The 21,954-nt window shown below is 36.9% G+C and overlaps 1 protein-coding gene across 1 annotated transcript; it reads right to left on the bottom strand.

The window, feature by feature from the left end:
- Positions 1-774: 774 nt before the first annotated feature.
- Positions 775-19,560, bottom strand: CCNH (cyclin H). The gene is given in 9 exon segments (NM_001082413.2): positions 775-997; positions 1,562-1,622; positions 5,908-6,019; positions 8,223-8,293; positions 11,358-11,521; positions 14,493-14,703; positions 15,814-15,887; positions 17,751-17,873; positions 19,205-19,560. Coding segments are annotated over 9 exon segments (972 nt in total). The 5' UTR covers positions 19,322-19,560; the 3' UTR covers positions 775-958.
- Between the last annotated feature and the right edge of the window lie 2,394 nt (positions 19,561-21,954).

Raw genomic sequence — 21,954 nt, 5'->3', positions numbered from 1 at the left:
AAGGTCACATAGTGAAATACAGCTGGCCATGATTCATATCTAAGTAATTTGCTGTAATAGTCTGTGCTTTCATATTTTTATATTGACTCATTTTAATTTGAATTACATTTCTCGAACATATTTAATCTGCAAAATTCCTAGTAACTGTTATAATCTACTTACACGGATTCACTTATAGGATCTAATAGGTTAATTATAAGGCTGTGGTGATGTGTGCCTGTAGTCCCAATTACTCAGGAAACTGAGGCAGAGGATCACTAGAGCCTAGGAGTCTGAGACAGCCTGGGCAACATAGCAAGACCTTACATCAAAACAAAATTAAAAAACCACAACTGAATATACAATTTGCTGCTACCTACTTATCTATACTAGCGTAAGAGTTTGATGTAGACAGCTATTCAAAATCGTATATCTGGTTTTTTTAAAAACCCATTTGGAAATGTTTTCGGGTAAGTAAAGAAAAATAATATTCATTACCCAGACGACTGGCTTTCAGTACCATGTAACAGTTGAAATACCTTCTGCAGTTTAATAGTAATGGACAAATAGCTAAATATTTCAGGATGGCATTCAAAAAGCCATTTATAAAGGTTTCTAGAGGGCAAAACACATTCCTTAACACTTTTAAAGCTGGCTACTAAGTTTTGTTTTTTGTGGTGCCTTTTTTTAAAAAAGCATAGGTTTGCCTATCATATTTTGCTTAAAAAATTAGGCAAATGAGTTGCAGCTTTAATTTGATATTAGTCATGATGGAATAAGAATATTCAAAACAGGTGCTATTCTAGCTCTTTTGAAGATGGGTTATTTTACATAAAGTTACTGTGAAAGGGAAAGAAAACAATAGAAAAGTTTTAATATATTTTATGTTTTCACATTATACTTTTTAAATAAAGTTAAACGTTTGATATGCTTCCTACTTCTCTTGATTAGTTAGCATTGAGAAATCAACTTCAAATGGTTAGAGAGATTCTACCAGGTCGTCATCAGTCCATTCTTCCTAAGAAGGAAAAAAAGTGTGGTAAGGATAACACTGAAGCATAACCAGTATTGTTTACCTCTTACCTCCCTTTAAGAAAATGTTCTCCTCCTTCTACCCATGTGGATTACAAAAGATAAACCAGGAAATTTTGTAATAGTTCACTGTTTGTTAGTAATGTTGGCATGGTCTCACCAGACTCCTCCAGTGAGGAATAAAGGTTACGGCTGTGACCTTTTGCCTCTGATTATTCACTTATTTGACTTGACAGATAGAAAATTTTTTTTAAAAGGGGGTAAGGGAAAAATCCTTGGAGAATAAGAAATAAAGCAAAAATGTAGTATGTATGCATATTGTTTCTGCTTTCTATGAACACAGGAAGGATTCTTCATTAAATAAAGACAGAAGAGAGAAAAATCCCTTTAATAATGGACAACAGTACTGTACGTAAGGAAGTATGCAAAAAAATGAAAAAACCCACAACTCTATAATGCCTGTACTCTTGGAGAATAAATCTTAACAGTATAGTCACACCAGAATGTATAACAAAAATAACTTAGAGTTCATCTTTGGAGTAAAACATACCTCCTCATGTTTGGATTTCTTTGAGACGTAATCATCATCTTCATAGCCTTTCCTCTTCTTCCTATAATTAAGCAACTACCAATAAGCAATCCAATACCAGCCACAGAAACTATAAAATGTAAAATAAACTAGCAAGGCTATAGGCAATATCATGTATCTACTGAACAACAAGGCCTGGATAAATGGAAAAAGATAAACAGCTATGGGGTAGGGAAAATGATACTTTTACAATCAATCTTTAAATTAAATGCAATTCTAATTAAAACCCTAATAAAATTTTTCATGGAATTGTCAAGTCTAACACTGACCTAGGAAAGAGTGTGAAAAAATAGGAGCGAATATAAAAAAGAACAGTGTTGGAGGACCTTGTCCCAGTTATCTTTAAAGCACACTACAAAAGCTACGGTAATTAAAAGTGAGATATTAAACAGATCAATGATCAGACTAGATAAGCAAAGTAATGACTATGCAGAAGGATGAATTTAATGTGTGATAAGAAGTGTTTCAAGTAACTAGGAAAACATGAAATAAAAAATGAGCTGGGACCTGCTGGGCACAGGGGCTCACAATTGTAATCCCAGCTCTTTAGGAGGCCGAGGCGTCAGATTGCCTGAGCCCAAGAGTTTGAGACCAGCCTGAGTAATGTGGCGAAACCTCGTCTCTACAAAAAAATTAAAAAATTAACCAATGTGGTTGAGCACCTGTAGTCCCAGCTGCTGAGAGGCTCAGGTGGGAAGATCACTTGAGCCCAGAAGGCGGAGGGTGCAGTGAGCCAAGATCAAGCCACTGCACTCCACCTGGATGACAGAGAGAAGACTTTTTCTCAAAAAAGCGGGGTGTGGGAGCTGGGGCAAAAATTAGTATTTGGAAAAAAGTTGTGAAAAACAATAGAATATATCATATATAAATAATATGTATAAATAATATATCATATATAAATAAGTACAATCAGCCTTCTGTATCCTGTGGGTTCCACATCTGTGGACTAAACCAACTGCGGATTGAAAATAAGAAAAAAAATTCTATCTGTACTGAACATGTACAGAATTTTTTCTTATTATTCCCTCAAGAATACAGTATAACTATTTACATAACATTTACATTGTATTTAGGTATTATAAGTAATCTAGAGATGATTTAAAGTACATGGGAGGATGTGTATAGGTTATATGCAAATACGCCATTTTGTATTAGGGCATCTGTGGATTGTGGTTATGAGCAGAAAGTCCTGAAACCAATCCCCCATGGATACTGAAGGATGACTGTATATAGAATCTATAAAGCACTACAAACCACAAAAATGTGGCCAGGTGCAGTGGCTCACGCCTGTAATCCCAGCACTTTGGGAGGCTGAGGCGGGCGGATCACGACGTCAGGAGCTTGAGACCATCCTTGGCTAACACGGTGAAATCGCGTCTCTACTAAAAATACAAAAAAAAATTAGCCGGGCGTGTTGGCATGCGCCTGTCATCCCAGCTACTTGGAAGGCTGAGGCAGGAGAACTGCTTGAACCCGGGAGGCAGAGGTTGCAGTTAGATCACACCACTGCACTCAAGCCTGGGTGACACAGCAAGACTCCATCTCAAAAAAAAAACAAACAGAAAAGCCAGAAAATTGGGCAAAGGGGATAAATAAGCAATACAGATGAAATATAAATGACTGTTAAGTATGGAAAGTTCAATGTCCCATAATCAAGAAAATGCAAATTAAAATACCAATGTGATACTTTTTCACCCAGACTAGCAAAAGCTAAGCATTGATAATCACCCGTTGTACAATATGTATGAAAAATGCAAAGAAGAAAAAAACGCTGCTTATTTCATAAATATACACATATGGATATACGTGCAGAGAAAAGGCTGGCAAAGGTAAACAACTGCTAAGTAACTTCTGAGGTCATGACAGATTTGGGTTTTGATCAAAGGGAACTTTGGTTTCACTTGTATTGACTGACAATGACAAAACAGTTTTTGTGTCATGAAAAATAAAGGTAAAATAATTTTGAAGATCAAGGAAAACAAATATTTAGTCCTAAAGTAGCACTACTCATGGTAGCGAGTACCAGAGCTGGTCCATGAACAGTTTCCAGTTTGCAGTGAGTTAAGTACAGGAATTGTGTTTCGAAATTTTTTTTTGAGACAGAGTCTTGCTCTGTTGCCCAGGCTGGAGTGCAATGGCATGATCTTGGCTCACTGTGACCCCTCCAGGGTTCAAGCAGTTCTCCCTGCCTCAGTCTTACAAGTAGCTGGGATTACAGGCACCCACCACCACGTCCAGCTGATTATTGTATTTTTAGTAGAGACGGGGTTTCGCCATGTTGGCCAGGCTGGTCTCGAACTCCCGACCTCAGGTGATCTGCCCGCCTTAGCCTCCCAAACTGCTGAGATTACAGGCATGAGCCACTGTGCTCGGCCCTAGAAATTTTTAATAGCAATTTGATATAATAATTTTATGACTGCTGAATCTAATAAAACGAGCTTATGTTTTTGTCTTCACTTTTCTAGTAATTCATTTTTTATTGAATTTTACAAAAGTATACATCTAGTGATTTTTTTTAAAAAAAGTCCTTCGCAGTTTGAGAAGCACCCCTCAAGTACTCATAGATATTCAGAATTTGGCCGAGTACAAGGCAGATGGCAATCTGGAATACAATGTAAGCTATGGCAGTTAAGAATTTTGGATTATGGTCCATTCAGTTACTTAGCTAGAAAGGGTAGGATTAGTAGTTCAGTGGTCTAATCCAGGGGTGGATAAACTTTTTCTTTAAAGAGACAATAAATATTTTCGGCCTTGCAGGCCCTATAACCAGTTTCTGTTTCAACTACCTAACTTTTCTGCTGTATCATGAAAATAGCCATAGGTGATACATAAACGAATAGGTGTGCTACATTCCAAGAAACTGTGTTCTAAAAACAGCTAGTGGGCTGGATATGCCTGGTAGGTCACAGTTTGCCAACCCCTGGTCTAATCCCATTTCAAAATCAATGCAAAAAGGACATAATCAGTGCTGCAATACTTTTATTCATTAAAGTCAACATTACTTCTCTGTAACCACTCTGAAAAATTCCTGTTACCACTGAAACCGAGGAGTGAATGAAATCCACCAATTTCAAGTTCTATGCTAAACCATGCTTTGTCGTTATACCCATAACTATAATAAAACAACCTCATATTCTGCACACTTCCTAAGTCCGTAGATATTCCCCAACTACAACTGTATAGGTAAGGAATTTGAGTCATGTGTATTTGACATAAAGGCCTTGGAATTGCTGTTCTGGCTTTTCATAGGTATCCAGCAGCACATATTCACCAATTACAGAAATAATACCTCAAATACATCTTAAATATAAGATGCCACAGATAACTCCCATTAAATTTTAACAAATAAGGTATAACTTTAAGTAACAAAATGCATCCCACAGGAAATAGAAAATGGCAGTTTCATTAATCCTAGTACCTGTCCAAATTCCCAACTGCTTAAACACCTAAAAAAGAAAGTTTCAGTGGATCTTTCAATTTGCAAAGCACAAATTGCCAATTTTATGGTGATTTTCACATTCAGCTTACAAATCAATTAAGAGACATTAAAGGTGTTCTTATGGCTAGCCACAAGAAGAAATTAAACGGCCTCTTTTCCTATTGGCTTTGTGGTCACTATAAAGTTTGTCACTGAAAGAAGTATGCCGGGAGGCCAAGGTGGGCGGATCATGAGGTCAGGAGATTGAGACCATCCTGGCTAACACGATGAAACCCCGTCTCTACTAAAAATACAAAAAATTAGCTGGGCATGGTGGAGGGCGCCTGTAGTCCCAGCTACTCAGGAGGCTGAGGCAGGAGAATGACCTGAACCTGGAATGCAGAGCTTGCAGTGAGCTGAGATCGCGCCACTGCACTCCAGTCTGGGCAATAGAGCGAGACTCCATCTCAAAGAAAAAAAAAAAAAGAAGTATGCCAACTTTCTCTACTCTAGCTAACAGAAGTCTGGAAGAGCATATTTCTTCCTCAGACCAGATATCACAACTTCAAAGAGACAAAAGATTAAAAGGATAGGAAAAGGTAAAAGGATTCCTTAGGAAGACCCTGACCCCTGAAATCCCATGAGAAGTAACAGAACAGGACAGGGCCTGCAAGCCAAAGAACATATGAGTCACAGCAGGATCAGAACTGCACAGTGAATGCCGAACTATTACCTTAATCTCATTAGAAATGTCCATTCAATAAAGAAAATCTGATTTAATGGATCAGTCAGCTTTCCTCTAATGAGCAAACACCAATAAAATGATTTACGAACCAGTTGGACTGGATAGCAGTTATGTCTATTGATTAACACTGTCACATTAACTTACGTGATTACGTTAAGTGCAAGCTCAGCAGAATGACATCGCTCCAACTTCTGTTTCAGAACAGCAACTTCTTCAGATCTGGGTGGTTCATACTTTTTTACTAAGTTTCTCATGCCTATGTGGATACAAAAAAAGAATTTAAACTGAATAAGCAAACCTCCTTCTCATAGTAAGGGAGCTGGTTACTTTTCCATTTTGTCATAGGAAACAACACTCTTCAAATGACATGGTTATTCTCAGGATTTGCATCATTCTGCATTTCATTCTACATTAAAATCCAATAAGCACTGTATGTTTAGTTCAAGTAATTATGGCTCTCTGCTGTTTAGCCCATATCATATACAGCATAAAGCACACTGTATAATCTAGTATTAATTTTTGGCAAATCCTACTGGGGTCACTTCTTGTTCAGTTTTAAGACTTAAAAAAAAAAATCCCTAAATGATTTAGTGAACATGTTTTGTTCTCTATCACCAACCATCTTCGTAGTATTCTATTCCATAGACAGTGGGCCAAGAATATACTTCCTGTTTTCAAAGGAAACTGTTATTACACAACATGCAATAAAGGGAGGATGCTCAGTAAAAATTTGTTAATAATCTTTTGCTTTAACAAAACGCAAACCCTATACAAAAATGTCCACTTTAGGTTAAAAGCAAACTACTATATCAGTAACTTTATAATTGCAAAAACATCCTCTAGCTGATCTTGTTATTCAACTGTAATAAACCAAAGAATACAAATTTCAAGATTAGGGGAATGATGAGAGATCCAATGGGCTTATTATTACTATTAGCCAGCCATGTGATCCAAATGACTACACTACTGACCTATTTCATAATGCAAACAAAGCAGTATTTTTAACTGAATTAATACTTGTAACTCAACACCCTTAGGACAGTATCTATGTTCCAAAAATTACAAATATCTTAGTAGCATTAAACTTCTGAGTGTTTTATGAAGAGCTGTTTTTATTTCATTTTAAAATAAGTGGAGCAAAATAAAGGTATTGAGAAGAAATCAGTAATAAAACTAAGCTATGAAATGAGTACAGTGGAATAAGACCTTTACCTACTAAATTCTATGATCCTAACAGCTACAGTCAAATCACAATTAGCTTTTACAGTGAACCCCCTAGTGGTATAACTAAAGACCTACAGTTTATAATTCATAAATCACAGCCATCATTCTCAAAGAAGGAAGCCCTCAGGATCACTTCGAGCAGAGAATCAAGAAATGATACATAGATGCCCTGAAGCATCTTAAATTTTAAAACACAAAATATATAAAATGTATGCCCATTTACTGTCATCGAAGATCAAGATTTCAATCTTATATTCTACTGGTTTAATATTTAATTACAATACACATTTAATTAACAAGAACAATTTACACAAGAAGGTTTGGAAACAAACATGATCGACTTTTAACCCCAAAGAGTAGCTTAGCAGCCATGACCAAGTGTGCCACGGTCAAGAATGGAGAATGCTGGCTAATCCAGCCAATAAGTAAAGTAGAGATTCTACTTAACTCTCAACACCGGCACTAATGACAGGGTTTCTCAACACCAGCACTAATGACTTTTTGGGCTGGATAAGTCTCGGTTACGCAGGGCTGTATTAGTTTCCCGACATTGCTATTAAAATTATCACAAAAGTGGTGGCTTAAAACAACGGAAGTGTATTCTCTCATAGTTCTGGAGCCCAAAAGTCTGAAATGTTCCACTGTGCCAAAATTAAGGTGCTAGAAGGGCCATACTCTCTCTGGAGGCTCCAGGGATGAATCCATTCCTTGCCTGTTCCAGCTTCCGATGGCTGCCAGCTTCCTTTGGCTTGCAGCCACATCACTCCAATTTTCAAGGCAAGCATCTTTAAATCTTTCTCTGCTGTCTTAACAGTGCCTTCTCTGAGTGTGTCAAATCTCCTTCTACCTTTCTCTTAAAAAAATAATTTATCTACAAAATAGAAGTTCCAAATTTAAACATTATCCTTAAGTTATTTCCCATTACATCTTTTTCAGTGCCTAGTATGTTTCTTTATTCTTTAAAAGGATCCTGTTGTCAATCTCTAAATCCTTTCTAAATCTGACTCTATTTTCACTCTTTGCATAAGTTCTATATAAATGAACACTACTTCCTTCTATATACCTTCTATTTGTTCTAGACCAATGTGTCTTTCATGCTTCCATAATACAGTAATTCAATGAAAAGAAATCTAAACAAAAATCTATGTTATATTTCTAGTTAAACACCAAGAGATTTATTTAGAAAGGAGCTTTGTATTGGAAGAACATTTTGTAAAGTGTTCTCTTTTACTTACTTTTCATTATATCTAGTAACTGTGACAGGCAAGTTCTGTTCTCTTTCAGCATCAGACTCTCTGATAAATAACTAGTAAAGAAAAGAAAAAAAAATCTATTGAAAACATACAGCACATTGAGAAAACATGACATCATAAATTATTTTCCTCCATCCTCATCAAAGGCAATTAAAAAAATTTTAAATTTATGAATGTATAATCTGTAACTCCTATGTTTTAAGGATTTATTACCACTTACATTAAAAGATGTTTATTGTTCAAGTTTAGTGACATTCAGGTACAACCTTTCAGAGGGAAAATAGTATGAAAGCAACAGTAATAGCCAGTACTTATAACATTTATATCTTTTAATATAGAAGCCCAATAAGGCTAACCTTATTTTACAGATGAGGAATCTGAGTTACAGGGATGAACAAGTCATGATCTTGTAACTTGCCCAAAGTAATAAAGCTAGGAAGCAGCAAAACTGGAATCTGGCACTAGTAAGGATTCTCTATTCCCTTAATATGAAAGCCATTTTATCTATAGTTGCACTTCTGTGGAGTAACAGACATTCAAACCAACAAGACTATCACCTAATGCTTTATAAATCTATTGCATCTTATTTGCATCAAGTCCAAATCAAAGGTGTTAAACTTACTTATCAATGTGATATAAAACCCAAATTACCTGTTTTTCTCAGAGCCACTGACAGTATGAAAATATAATTTCTATATTAAAATTTCAGTTACTCGGAAGTTTTACATACCTGAACTTGACCTATGATTGATAAAAGGCGAAATGAACAGATTCTCAAAATGTTAAATAGTTTTTCAAACACAAATGCAAAAAACTTATTTTTCTCTTGGGGGTAATAGTTAGAAAAATAGAAAGCAATGCTTTAAGAACTCTTGTTGCTGTCTTTATCCAGATTTATTTAAATTTTATTATAAAGTTTTGATAACTGTTTGATATTACATCATCATCATCTACTGTGGGAATAAATTTTGGATCTGAAAATCAGGAAATCTCCTGACAACTAATCCATTTCCGGCTACCAGTAATTCAAAATAACTAGTTTTTTCCTTTCCCTCTCCTACCTAAAATTCCTCCCATTTTTGTCATCTTCCTTTATTTTTACTCTTCATTTCCTTTTGATTTCTTAAGCATAAGGGTCATAGGTTTGGTGCTAAGAGTTGGCTGACTAGACTCATTATCTCTGTGAAGTCAGCAACTCTTAACCTCAATTTTGAATTTGAACTTATAATATTGTGGTGTTTTAATAAAATCCACAGGCAAATAAGAATACCTAAAGTAGCAAAAATAAAGCTCTAAATCTGCAAGAAAGAGAAGAAAACCCAGAAATAATGGTAATAATCCTATGATTAATAATCTGAGGCATTATCCAGACTATGACAACAGCACAGGGGCTTTCCCTTTTGAAATCAGCAATAAATGTAAAGCTCATTTCCACATATCCCAAAAATTTGCCTGTAAATCAGCTGTAAGTTAAAAACGTTTGGAAAGCATTTCCCTAAAGGAAAAAAAAAAAAAAAAAAAAAGGCCCAATGTCTAGTCTCTGGGAATGTTACGAAAGCCTATTAAATTTGCAAGGAGCCAAAGGTATGGCAATTTCAATTTTGCCTTCCTGGAATTATAATGAACTAAACTTCTAAGATGAAATAAATTCATTTGGACCTTCACTGAAGAATTTATAGATGCACTATATACAATGCTTCAAGATTAATCAAACTTTTGGTTATTTGAATTGTGGAAAAGAGGACTTTTGTTCCCTTACAGAATGAAGTCTGCAGGCCAGGTATGGTGGTGTGCACCTGTCACCCCAGCACTTTGGGAGGCCTAGGCAGACTACTTGAGTCTAGGAGTGACTGAGATGAGCCTAGGCAGCATAGGGAAACCCCAACTCTACAAAAAAACAAAAAGATTAGCCAAGGTGTGGTGGTGTGTGCCTGTGGTCCCAGCTACTCAGCAAGCTGAAGTAGGAGGATCGCTTGAGGCTGGGAGGTTGAGGCTGCAATGAGCTATGACTGTGTCACTGCATTCTAGCCTGGGTGAGAGTGAGATGCTGTCTCAAAAAAAATAACCACCCAACCCCCACAAAATTAATGGAAGTCCACATCTTAACTCCATATACATCAGTAATTTACATGACTATCTTTCCTAACAGAGATTTATCTTATTCATACTCCTAAAGTGTAGTACAGTGCATAGTAGTACATAGAAGGTATCTAATAAATGTTTGCTTAGTAAATAAGTGGAGATATAAATCACTTTGGGATTAAACGTATACATTTATATACAGTTGGTGAGCTGCGTTTGCAGAGAAGAGGCATATCATAAATAAAATATAAACCTACAATCCCTTATCCTAGATGCAGATGTGTTGCGAAATTCTTATTAATAAGTATTCATGTCTTAGAAAAGTTATCTGGTGTATATATTATGAAATGTGAAATACCCAAGTGATGTCTGTAATCAGGAATATTAAGATTTCTGCAAGGGAACACAAATATTCCTATTAAGTGAAATAAAAACTAAATACAATCTGCTCTATTTGCTGCCACCTTATCAATGGATTCTGAAATTATGGATAAGGGATTATAATCATGTAAAATAGTTTTAATTAACTTTAGGAAGTTTTATCATCTTTCTTCCTCAGCTATTTCTAGGAATGAAATCAAGCAGAACCTCAAAGGTCATAAACTGAGAAACTTAATACAGAAACTAAAAATGTCTAATTGGCCGCTAGCTTGTGCTTCAGTTAGTTAACAATATTTAACTTCCACGTGTCATACATGCTCTACAGAAGGGGAATAAAGATAAAACAAGGCAGACATTTGCTGCACTCAAGTTGCTCACCAGTTCACAGGAACTTCTAAATTTGTCATATACTGATAGCTATATCAGTCTTTCAAGGATCACCTGGTTTACTTCTACTTTAATCCTAAATGTATCCTCTTAGTTTAACAGTATTTTTCATGATGTTTAAAGATTTCCTCAAAAGGCAATTTCATTTCTTCTTTTCACCAACCATCCCAGCCACAAGGAATATTAAAGATTACAGTCCAGAAATGATTCTATGAATAAATAAACCCAGTGACTGAATTTGACCTAAGTTAAAAAACTAATTAATACCTTTCCATAGTAATTCCAGCCCTGGAGGCACTAGATAAAATGGCAGTCAGGGCAATTTGGGAAGGTGTGTATAAAAGGTAAGCATCCGTCAATGCAATTCTATTAAGAAAGTCATCAGCTGTTTTCCTCAAAATCTCTGGATTCTCCAATATGGGATAGCGGGTCTAGAAAGAAAGTTTGCAAATGTTACCATTTCTGAGGGTTTAAATGGAGTATAACAACAGTTTAAAAATTACACAACTCCTATTAAGAAATATATGCTATAACATGTCTAAAGTTCCTAGCACAGTAATTGACACTGTCCTCAATTTACATTAATCCCTTCTCTTGGTCCTTTTCCACCTGAGTAGGAAGGGGAGGGAAGGGAAGCTCTTAGAGATTCCATTGAGTCTAAAGTAGGGCCAATAAATACATATTCCCAGGTAAATGCTTCTCTCAGGCAACCCAGGTGATTCAAATGTAAGGCCACATTTAGGAATACACCTTATTTTTATATGAAATTCCTTCTATTTAAAATTTGCTTTCAGAAAGAAGTAAATAAAAATGAATCTCGATTTGATTAGAACACACTAGACTTCAAATTCCCACAGAAAAAGTTTTAGAGTATGCCCAAGAAATGTGGAAGACCTCCTATTTCCTGACAGTTCTTCATACCCTATAAAATAAACCATAAATCCTAAGTCCTCAGATATCCATATTCAACACCTAAAGCACTAAGAAAGCTTTTCTACACTCTGAAACAAAATATTCAGAGTCAATTGTGCAAAAATGCCTCACCTGTGATATGAGAAATTCAGACCCACTACTCTGACCACAATGCCTCCCTTTCTAATATATTTACTCATTTACTTCACAGCTGTTCTCCCTCCTCTGAACCTTTGCTCACTTATCCCTCTACTTGCTCCCACTCACCAGTGTCCTCTGGTCCTCATTTCTCTCCTGAATTCCCTGCCCCAATATGCTGCCAACAAATTTCTGGCAAAACCAGAAATTGAACAGTGGTTGAATCCAACAAACTTTCGCTTTGCAACTATACCAAGATTTCTGAGGGCTGCCAGAGAAAACCATACAAGCAGAAGTCTGGTAATGTTACTATAAACTCATGTTCATTGACCTCAGCAAGGCTCTTAAACACTGCCAAGCAACCATAGTATTTCCACAGACAATTGACTCTCCTATTTTTCAGTGACTGCAAAAATATTTTCCATCTGTCTTAATGTCTTTGATAATTCTCAGAAACTCCATCACTCTCAGAAAACTATCTCTTACCAAAGAAAGGCGCTATTTCCTGTCAACACCAAATCCTGAGGCATAACAGTATCCTAACCCATAATTTCCCCTTTTCCACTGTTAAGAGAAAGAGCTATTATTCCCTCTAAGGCCAGTTCTTATACCTTGCTTCCAAATCCCATGCCAACCCCTTCCATCTTACTCCAAAGAGACTATTTTGTATTTCATCTTGCTCTCACTACTAGCTCTTTGCCTCAGTATTTAAATGTGCATCAGTCTCTTCCATAAAACAAAACACAACAACAAAAAAACTCTCACCCAGTCAGAACCCTGGGGGTTCTTCCTCTGTCTTCATCTCTATATGCAATCAATCCTCATGTTCTATTGATTCTACCTAACTACAGGCTAAGCATCACAAATCCAAAAAATTCAAAATCCGAAATGCTCCAAAATCTGAAACTTTCTGAGCACTGACATGACACTCAGGAAATTCTCATTGGAGCATTTCAGATTTTGGATTTGGGATGCTCAACCAGTAAGCACAATGCAAATATTGCAAAATCAAAAAAAAAAAAAAAGTGTAATCCCAAGTACTTTTAGTCCCAAATTTTTTAGATAAGGGATACTCATCCTGTATCTCTGAAGCCCAGGAAGCTCTTTCTGTATCCACAACCTTCATACGAGTGAAGCCCAGCACTATCTTTTGCTTGGACTCCTTTAACGGTACCCTGTTATTGACTTAATCTATTCTAATCCATTCTCCACGTTATGCCTGACACATACAGATGCGCGATAAATACCTGATCCATAAGGTTGCCAACATGATCTTTTAAAGCTGCAAATCTAATCATGCCACTCTCTAAATTTAAACCTTTCACTAGCTTCTCTTTGCTGTATTCAAAATCTGTAACATTGTCTCCACAGTCTAGACTCTGCCTTCCACTCTGGCAGCAGCTGTCTGTGATCTCTTCCCCCTGCATTGCTAGGCTCTGTTCAGGCTCTTCAGCACGGAATGGTTTCTTGAATTTGAGCTTTTTACCAGGGAAGTCTCTGATTGGAATGTTCTTCTCTCTCCTATTCCTACTCTGAATTTTATTTTAAATGATACGTTCTCAGAATGTTTTCCTTACCCCTTAATCTGTTATCTCCCTCTAAAATATATTTTCCCCTCTGTATCATTGAGCACACTGGATATATGATTGTCTAAAACCTTTAGATTGTAAGGTTCACAAAAGTCGAGACTGTTCCTGTCCTATTTCTGGTTACATCCTCAAGCACAAAGTTTGGCACATAGAAGGTACCCAAATTGAGCCACTGATCTAATATGAATGAACCAATTCCTGATTTGATTCGACTCAGACTATCCAACTTCTCTTTTAGAGCCAAACAAAACAACTTTAAAAAGTTGCTTTTGTCAATGTTTGTTTACGTATATTATTGATGCTTACATAGTGACTTAAGTTCACAAACCTCTAAAAATATAAGTCACTTAGCAATCTTCTAGTTTAAGAATTTTTTATGGTTTAAATCAGGCCCAGATCCATGACAATATAATTCAAAGTTAGAAGAGTTATCTTAAGCCTTTATAGTAAGCACCGTTCTAAACTCTCAATGGTCTTCATTACATCCCTGGATGTAATGAAGATCACTTAAATGAGATTGCAGATCACTTAAATCAGAAACTCTGTAAGTCCCACCCAACAATCTCAGTTAACAATTTCTCCAGATGACTGATGATGCCCACTGAAGTTTGAAAACAACTGCCCTAGATGACCAGGCCAGACCCACAGGTATTGTATCCATGCTGTAACAACAAGGATGATTATGAGTTTTAAAATTTTGGATTCTTTTGTTAAAGAATAGGAAAGGAGAATGTAGTATTAGTTTATTTTACATCAAGTTTACCTTTAAGTCGATGAGGAAGCCCTCAAATGGTCTGTAAGGATTGTGGACAATAAGGTGGAAATTAAGTTGCTGTATAAGAAGTAGTTCATATTCCAGTATCTGTTCAAGTGCCTTCTCCTGTCCAAGAGGACTCTCCCGAAGGTTTCCAACAAACTGAGGACTAGATACATTGAATTCATCTACTTTGCAGGCCAAAAATGCACAAGTGAGCCTAGAGGAAAAAATAAGGAGGCAGGAGGCAGGAGGCAGGGGGTGGGTGGGGTGGAAGAACATGCATATACTTTGAGAAGTATCTAAATAATTTATTTCTAAAAGTATATTCTACAATTGCCTAATATTCAAAAGTGACTGCTAGACATTGCAAGAATTGTTTTTTAAAAGACACTTCCTGTTCACACTTCATTAGGAGACGTAAGACAACTATAAAATTAGGTCAAACCAATATTGCCATGGCATTCAAACATCACTGACTCAATGACAGTGTTATGCAGTACAACCTAAATATCTGGAAAAACAAATTAACTGAGGAATAAGGGTACTTTGTATAATGTAGATGGAAGAGTTAAAAATAAAGCAGTACCCACATATGTACCATGTAAGTATGGGAAGAAAAGTAGGTTAAAGGAACATTGTGGAAGGCCATCGGCAGAAGTCTCTAAGGGCATCTGAATAAGGGACTATTATTTAAGGGACAAACTTGTGAAATTCACCTGGCCACTTCATGCTCTTCAGTATGAGATAACAGTAAGAAAGCTACTGTAAAAAACAGTTGGCAGTGAGATCAAGGGCCTAATCTTGACTGGTGGAAATGGGAATCAAAAAAGAGAAAACAGGTACAATGTCATTGAGAGCAAACTCTTTGATGAGTTTCATACTAATTTCATTTTTAATGATAGACACAGCGCTCAGCAGAGAGCAGCAACAACAGACCTTTGTTCAACTGAAATGAGTATGAAGCTATAGGATCCGTAAACTGACTGGATGTGGGAGGGGCCACTATAAATGATTCTCAGTCTGAACAACTGGAAGAACAAAGGTGTCTAATAGGAAGAGATGTTAGAGAAGTAGCTAATTTGAGAAAAACAAAATTTGAATCTGGACAAGCTGAAGTTCAGATGCCATCAGAATTACTGAAGTACAGGTAAATAGAGATCTCAAGTTCTGAATAAACAAAAAGAAATAGAATTCAAGTCTAAATTACCCTGTATTAGGAAGTCAGTTCTCTCTCTCTCTCTCTCACAATTCTCTCCTCCCAAAAAATACTCAAAAGATTATAAAGGTCTTCTTAAATGAAAACAATATATTAGACAGACATACTCACATTATTATCCTGGGGTGATATTCCATTACTGAGTTATTAAGATAAAAACGTTTGAAATACATACAAGCCGTACCCTAAGGGTTAAAAAAAATATATCATCAGGATCTAGTCACAAATGTTAAATGTTAAATTTTGTGAAACAGAACTTATTTATGGAAAGGTTTCTTTGTAGAGATTACCCAGAAAAATACTAATACTCATTAATTCTTCTTTAATCAAAACAAATTGTGATGAATTACTACAGAAATGCCATAGCCAAAAGATTCTTTCCCATCCTTTGCTTGTCTATCCCCAGCCTACACTGGCTAATCCTTCCTATGGTCACTGGATTTAAAAATACGTGTGTGTGTGTGTGTGTGTGTGTGTGTGTGTGTGTGTGTGTATTAGAAATCAGACTATCAAAAATGTTCTGAATTAGATAAATTCAGGAAGAAAAATACAAACGTTCACAGATTAACCAATCTTATAAAAATATTGACAAAAAAACATGGGCAAGGCAATAAGCCTTCTCTCTAAAGCCACTCCATATTTGTGATATAACCATGTATCCATTCCATGATTTGTGATCACTGCTGCCAACTGAATGGCAGAAGCAGCACTACCATTTATTGAATGTATACCATGTGCCAGACTCTGTGCTAAGCACGAAACTATCATCATGTTTTAATCCTTACAACAGCTTGGTGAAGTATTATTATCTCTACAGAGAAGGAAACTGAGTATCAATGAGGTTAACTGACTTATCTAGGTCACACAGCTAATAAGGAACAGGAATGAATTCAAGTAAGACCTGCCTGTACTTTTAACCATTATATCATTTGGCTGGAACCAATGAAATGAACACTTATCTATTTTATGATAGAAAAAAGAATATTTCAAGTATTTTAAAAGTTTAGTTTTGTCATTATGTAAAACAAAAAATTATTCACCAATGATAAACATGTTATTTAAAAATAAATTCCATAAAGAAGTTCATTAAAGGATTTTTTCTTCATTTGATAAGATCACTTAAATTTACTGCCTCATTTTACAGTTCTTTTGTAAGAACAAGCCAAATCTGAAGATATAAACTAATCAAGTATACCTAAAACTCTCTCTGAATCTTTGACATCTCAGATGAAAAAAAAATTGTAAATTCTATGGACTTAATATTTTCAACATACTTCAATTTTTTTTCAACTATAAAAATGGAGATAATTTCCTAGAAAATTATTCTCTACTGGGTCGTAAGCTAGTCACACTGTATAACTTTAAAACTTAACAGACTTTTACTTAAGATATACTTTTATATTTGGTCTTCACAACAAACCAGTGAGAGAATAACGTAAAAACATTTTGAACACCCTCCCACTCTACCTTTTTTATCTTTCTGCTTTTTAATCTCAGCTACCTGTTTCTCCTCACGGTTGCCCACCCCAGCAAAAAACAAATAGGTCCTCAGAACCATACATCTGAAACAATAAGACAATCTTTTTAACCAAAGATAAAACTCCAGCTTCTACTAATCAAGGCTTAAAAAAATCTTATGGTATCAGTTTCAGCTGGGGCATATGATTACCAATGATGAATGAATGCATTATTTCAAACATTTATTGGGTGTCACAGAGTTGGAAAAGCAGTAGTCTATGTTCTAGTCCCAGTCCTATGGCTCACTAGTTGAGAACTTAGAGGAAAGTAACTTATTTTTTTTCTTTCTTTATGACATTACCTGACCTCAAATTTTTTTCTGACCACAAAGTGAGACTTGAAATACTTTTGAAGATATGATACAGCAACTCATGATTTAAGGCCTGTATTGAAAAATATATAATGTGCCAAAAACTAATTAATTGTAACTAAGGTGAATTTTTAAGACTTGAGTGGACAGGGAATTTAGAAGAGGTCACATTTCACAAGCCAACTAAAGGACATTATATTTCATCACCACTGTAACTTACCACAACAGACCTTGGCATTGCTGGCTTAAACACCGAACAGAATTCCAATAACCTTTTCTCATAGTATTTGCAGAGTGTCATTTCTTCATGAGGCTCAAGAAAGACTGGATCATTCGGAAGAACCTTTAGATCAACAATTACAACACAAGTTCAATGAATTCAATGAATTAAACAATTGTAAAACATTTTTCTCTATCTAGATTAAATTTAGTTTATATATCCAACGAAGGGTATATATCACGCCTCATTTTCTTTATAGATTCGCTAATCATTACACAAAATAGCTGTAGGAAAATATTTAATAAACTAAAACTGTACCATCATTTCACGACTTTTCGGAATGTGAGCTAGAACTTTGCTTCATTAAAGTATAAACAATCATGACAGGCTGTGTGCACATGCTCACAGTTGTGATATCATTATTTATAAATTAAAAAGTAGACAGACTTTTAAAAATATGATTGGAAAGCTTCCAACATCCGTTTCTCGGTCAGTCATTACGTCACAAGTTGTAAAAAAACGGCAAATGTTTCGATTAATTTCTGTTATTTTAAGCTACCCAGTTTGTGGTGATTTTTTTAAGGCAGCCCTTAGGAAACTAATTCAGGTGCTAAAATCAGTGATATGAAATAGATGTGAATTAAAGGTAGAAAGTAAAGTAACTCAGTATCGGTAATTTGGAGGCACTGAACACTTGCTGGAGTGGAGCTTGTAGGAAAGATTAAACCAGTCCGAGAGCTGTAACAGAAGGAACTTGGCTAGCGGGCCATAGTCCAAACCATCTTCAGTCACTTGGTTTGTACTTGGTCTCTGGTCTCCCTCCCTCATCCAACCCATTCACCACGAGGTTGCTAGAGCGCTGTTTCCAGAACGGAAATCTGATAAGGTTAGCTTCCCATTTTAAATATTTCAAAGGTTCCTCATCCTTTCAGTGGAAATGTTAAACGCCTCACTTCCACTTACAAGTTCCCTTCCTACCCTCCCCAGCCATTCCTACACAGGTACTCAACTTCGGCCACATACGACCACAAACACGTCCACGCACCATCTCTGTAACTTCTGACCTCTCTCCCACTCTGAACGGTGGTTCTGACTGCCTGGAACGTCCTTTCCCATTTTCTCCGCATTGGCTACTGGGAAAAACCTTCCCCAACATCACCTCTTGACAAGTGAACGGCTCTTGCCACGCACTACCTTAGCACACTACTTACTCTCTTCTTCACTGCGTTACAAAGACTGGTTACTTGTCTGCCATTCGACGACGGGGATGGCGTTGTTCGTCTTTGTACCCACGGAACCTGGCAAGGTGCTCGCTTATTTTGATAGATAAACGCACTCCGCGCCGCAGAGGCAGAGAAATGACGGAGCGAGATTGTCCTGGGAGCCAGAAGAGCTCCCGCAGCTGCTCAGAATTTAGTGACCGGGCAACTGGGCAACCGTTGGGAAAACCTCACCTTCCCGTTGGCCACGGCTTTGCATCTGAATTTGCGGTTGGCGTCGGCCCGCAGTCTTGCCAGCTGCTCCTCGCTGGAGAAAGTCCAGTGCCGCTTCTGACTACTGTTGTGGTACATTGTGGAATCGTGACCAGGTCCAGAGAGTCTGCAGACGAGAACCCAAACGCATCAGCGTCCTGGCGTAAAACACCCTTACCCCCACCGAAGATCTCGCGGAAGCCTAGGGCGTCCGGCCAGCCGGCGCGGGCGCGCTGACGCCACGATTACGAGGCCAGCCCGTACGCAGTTGCATTTCCGGAACGGACTAGGAAGAGACCGTATCCCGGGTTCGTTAGGACGCCCGCTGAGACGTAGGTGGGCGGAGCCTAGAGAACGCGCCTCTCAGTGAGCCTGGGACATAGCTCCGCCCCTTCCAGACAAGATTTAAAGGAGAAGCGCCCGGCAAGAGTGTTCAAGCGGCATAAACTGAGGGTATGGAGTAGGCAGATGTAAATTCACAGGGGATAATCAGAAATGAGGAAAGGATTTCGTAGGGTGCTCATTTTTAAATAGAGGCCTCACTGAAGTTGACATTTGTGAAAAGGCTTGAAAAAGTTGAAATAGTAGGTTGATCAATCATGTAGGGAGATCACGGAACCCAGAAAGAATAGGTAAGATCTTCAGGCAGAAGCATTCCTAGCCCTTTTCAGGAAGAGTTTGGAGACCAGTATTCTTGAAGCACTACCAGAAATCTCAGAGAATGGAACATGGCTGAAAAACTTGAAGCAGTGGATGCGTATTGGCCCTTACAGTTCTGCCACTTTTGTTGCCTTGTCTGTTCTTTCTCTGTGTTTTTTTTCCTTACCCTTCTGTTGATAACTAGCCAATCCTCTCCCTCTGTTTTCATCTCTGAAGCCAGGATGTATGGTAGTATTCGTTTTGTTGAGATTCCCATTTTCATTGCCTCTAGGGAGCCTTACAGTAAGCTATCATGAAAATTAAGGTATTTACTATTTCTTAAATTACTAGGACTTTCAAAATTGCAGGTGAGGTTCAAAATTTACATTGATTCTGGTTTGTCCCATTTAGGCATACCTTATTCTCTCATGTATTTATTATATATCCAATCCGAAAAATGGATTTCCCTATGGCAAATAGCTTTTCCAAAAAATAAATAAATAAAAAGAAAGAGAAAGATGATGAGACCTAGAGAATTTAGGTCTTGAAAAGCCCACACAGGTAAAAAGAAGAAGTGGCAGGATGACTTTAACTCTGCTTTCTATGAAAATGTTTTTAGGGGCTTAAGAAAGGGAAAGCCTTTTCTTTTTCATTTTTGTTGGGTACAGTTGAGGTTAGAGTTTGCCACAGTTATCTGAATTCCTCAAACTTATGCCATTTGTGGTTTATAATTTTGGAGAGCCACACACTCAACATATGTGGCTAACCTGATCTCATAAATTGGCTAAGAAAAGAGAGAAAAAGAGAGAAGATCAAATGGCATGGCAAATTGATTACAATGAATTGTGAACAACCTAAAATGTTGCATGTTGGGGAAAGAATAATTTAAAAGAGAAAAACATAATGGTACAAAAGATAGGAAAATAAGTGATCTAGATAATTAAATGTCTATATAAAGTCTTAGACTCATGACAGTTATATATATCATATAAACTCTTTTCATTTTGTTTTTCTGAAAGATATTTGACAACTCCTTAGTTTTATGTAAAGGAAAATAAAAATAGGTATTTAAAAGAGTTGGCAGACTGTGATTTCCACAGAGATATGAGTAAAATTTCTGAATGTCATTTAGGAAAAATATATGAAAAACCTGGCATTGCTGGTGTAATTTTTTTTAAATCTTGAACAAATTTTAGTCCATGAAAATTGACATTGATCTTATTTTTCAGATGTAGTAGGAATTGGGCTCTGTCTAAATTAACTGTCTGAGGAATACAATTGTTGCTGATGCCCTAACATTAAGGCTCATGTATGGTTTTTCTTATTAAGGTAAGCAGACTGGATGCTGTGACCGTCTCCTACTCAGCCTGTTGTGCGACAGTGTTTCTTTGCTATTGCTACCACAGGAGGCACACTGGAATGCAGAACTTGTGCCTTTACCTATTTCCACTTCTAGTTTCAACTAAAAAGTAGCAAGTGTTTCTCTTCACTTCTATTATTTTTACTTTTTTATTTATGGAGAATTTCAAATATAAAGAATACAGAGAAACATATTTCAAAAATTATCAATACATGGCCAGTTCCCTTCTACCCTCCACCCACACCTCCATTAGATTTTTTTTTTCTTCTTCTTCTTCTTTTTTGAGACAAAGTCTTGCTCTGTCACCCAGACCAGAGTGCAGTGGCACAATCTTCGCTCACTGCAACCTCCGCCTCCTGGGTTAAAGCCATTCTCCAGCCTCAGCCTCCTGAGTAGCTGGGACTACAGGCTCATGCCACCAGGCCCAGCTAATTTTTGTATTTTTAGTAGAGATGGGGTTTCACCATGTTGGCCAGGCTGGTCTAGAACTCGTGGCCTCAAGTGATCCGCCTGCCTGGGCCTCCCAACTGCATTAGTTTTAAATCACAATGTCCCTGCTACTAAATGAAGATATTTCAAACAAGAACAAACCAACTAACCAGACAGAACCTATTCTTCCTAGAAGACATAGGGAAATTCACAGCTTGTTGACAAAGATATCACTATTTCATTAGACACTACTCAGAAGTGAAATGTTAAGAAATATTTCAATGACTTTTAAAAGTAAATACAA

This window comes from Pan troglodytes, chromosome 4, assembly GCF_028858775.2.
Source record: "Pan troglodytes isolate AG18354 chromosome 4, NHGRI_mPanTro3-v2.0_pri, whole genome shotgun sequence".
NCBI classification, from domain to species: Eukaryota; Metazoa; Chordata; class Mammalia; order Primates; family Hominidae; genus Pan; species Pan troglodytes.
The sequence above is the reverse complement of the archived record's forward strand: the minus strand, read 5'-3'. Positions and strand labels throughout refer to the sequence as shown.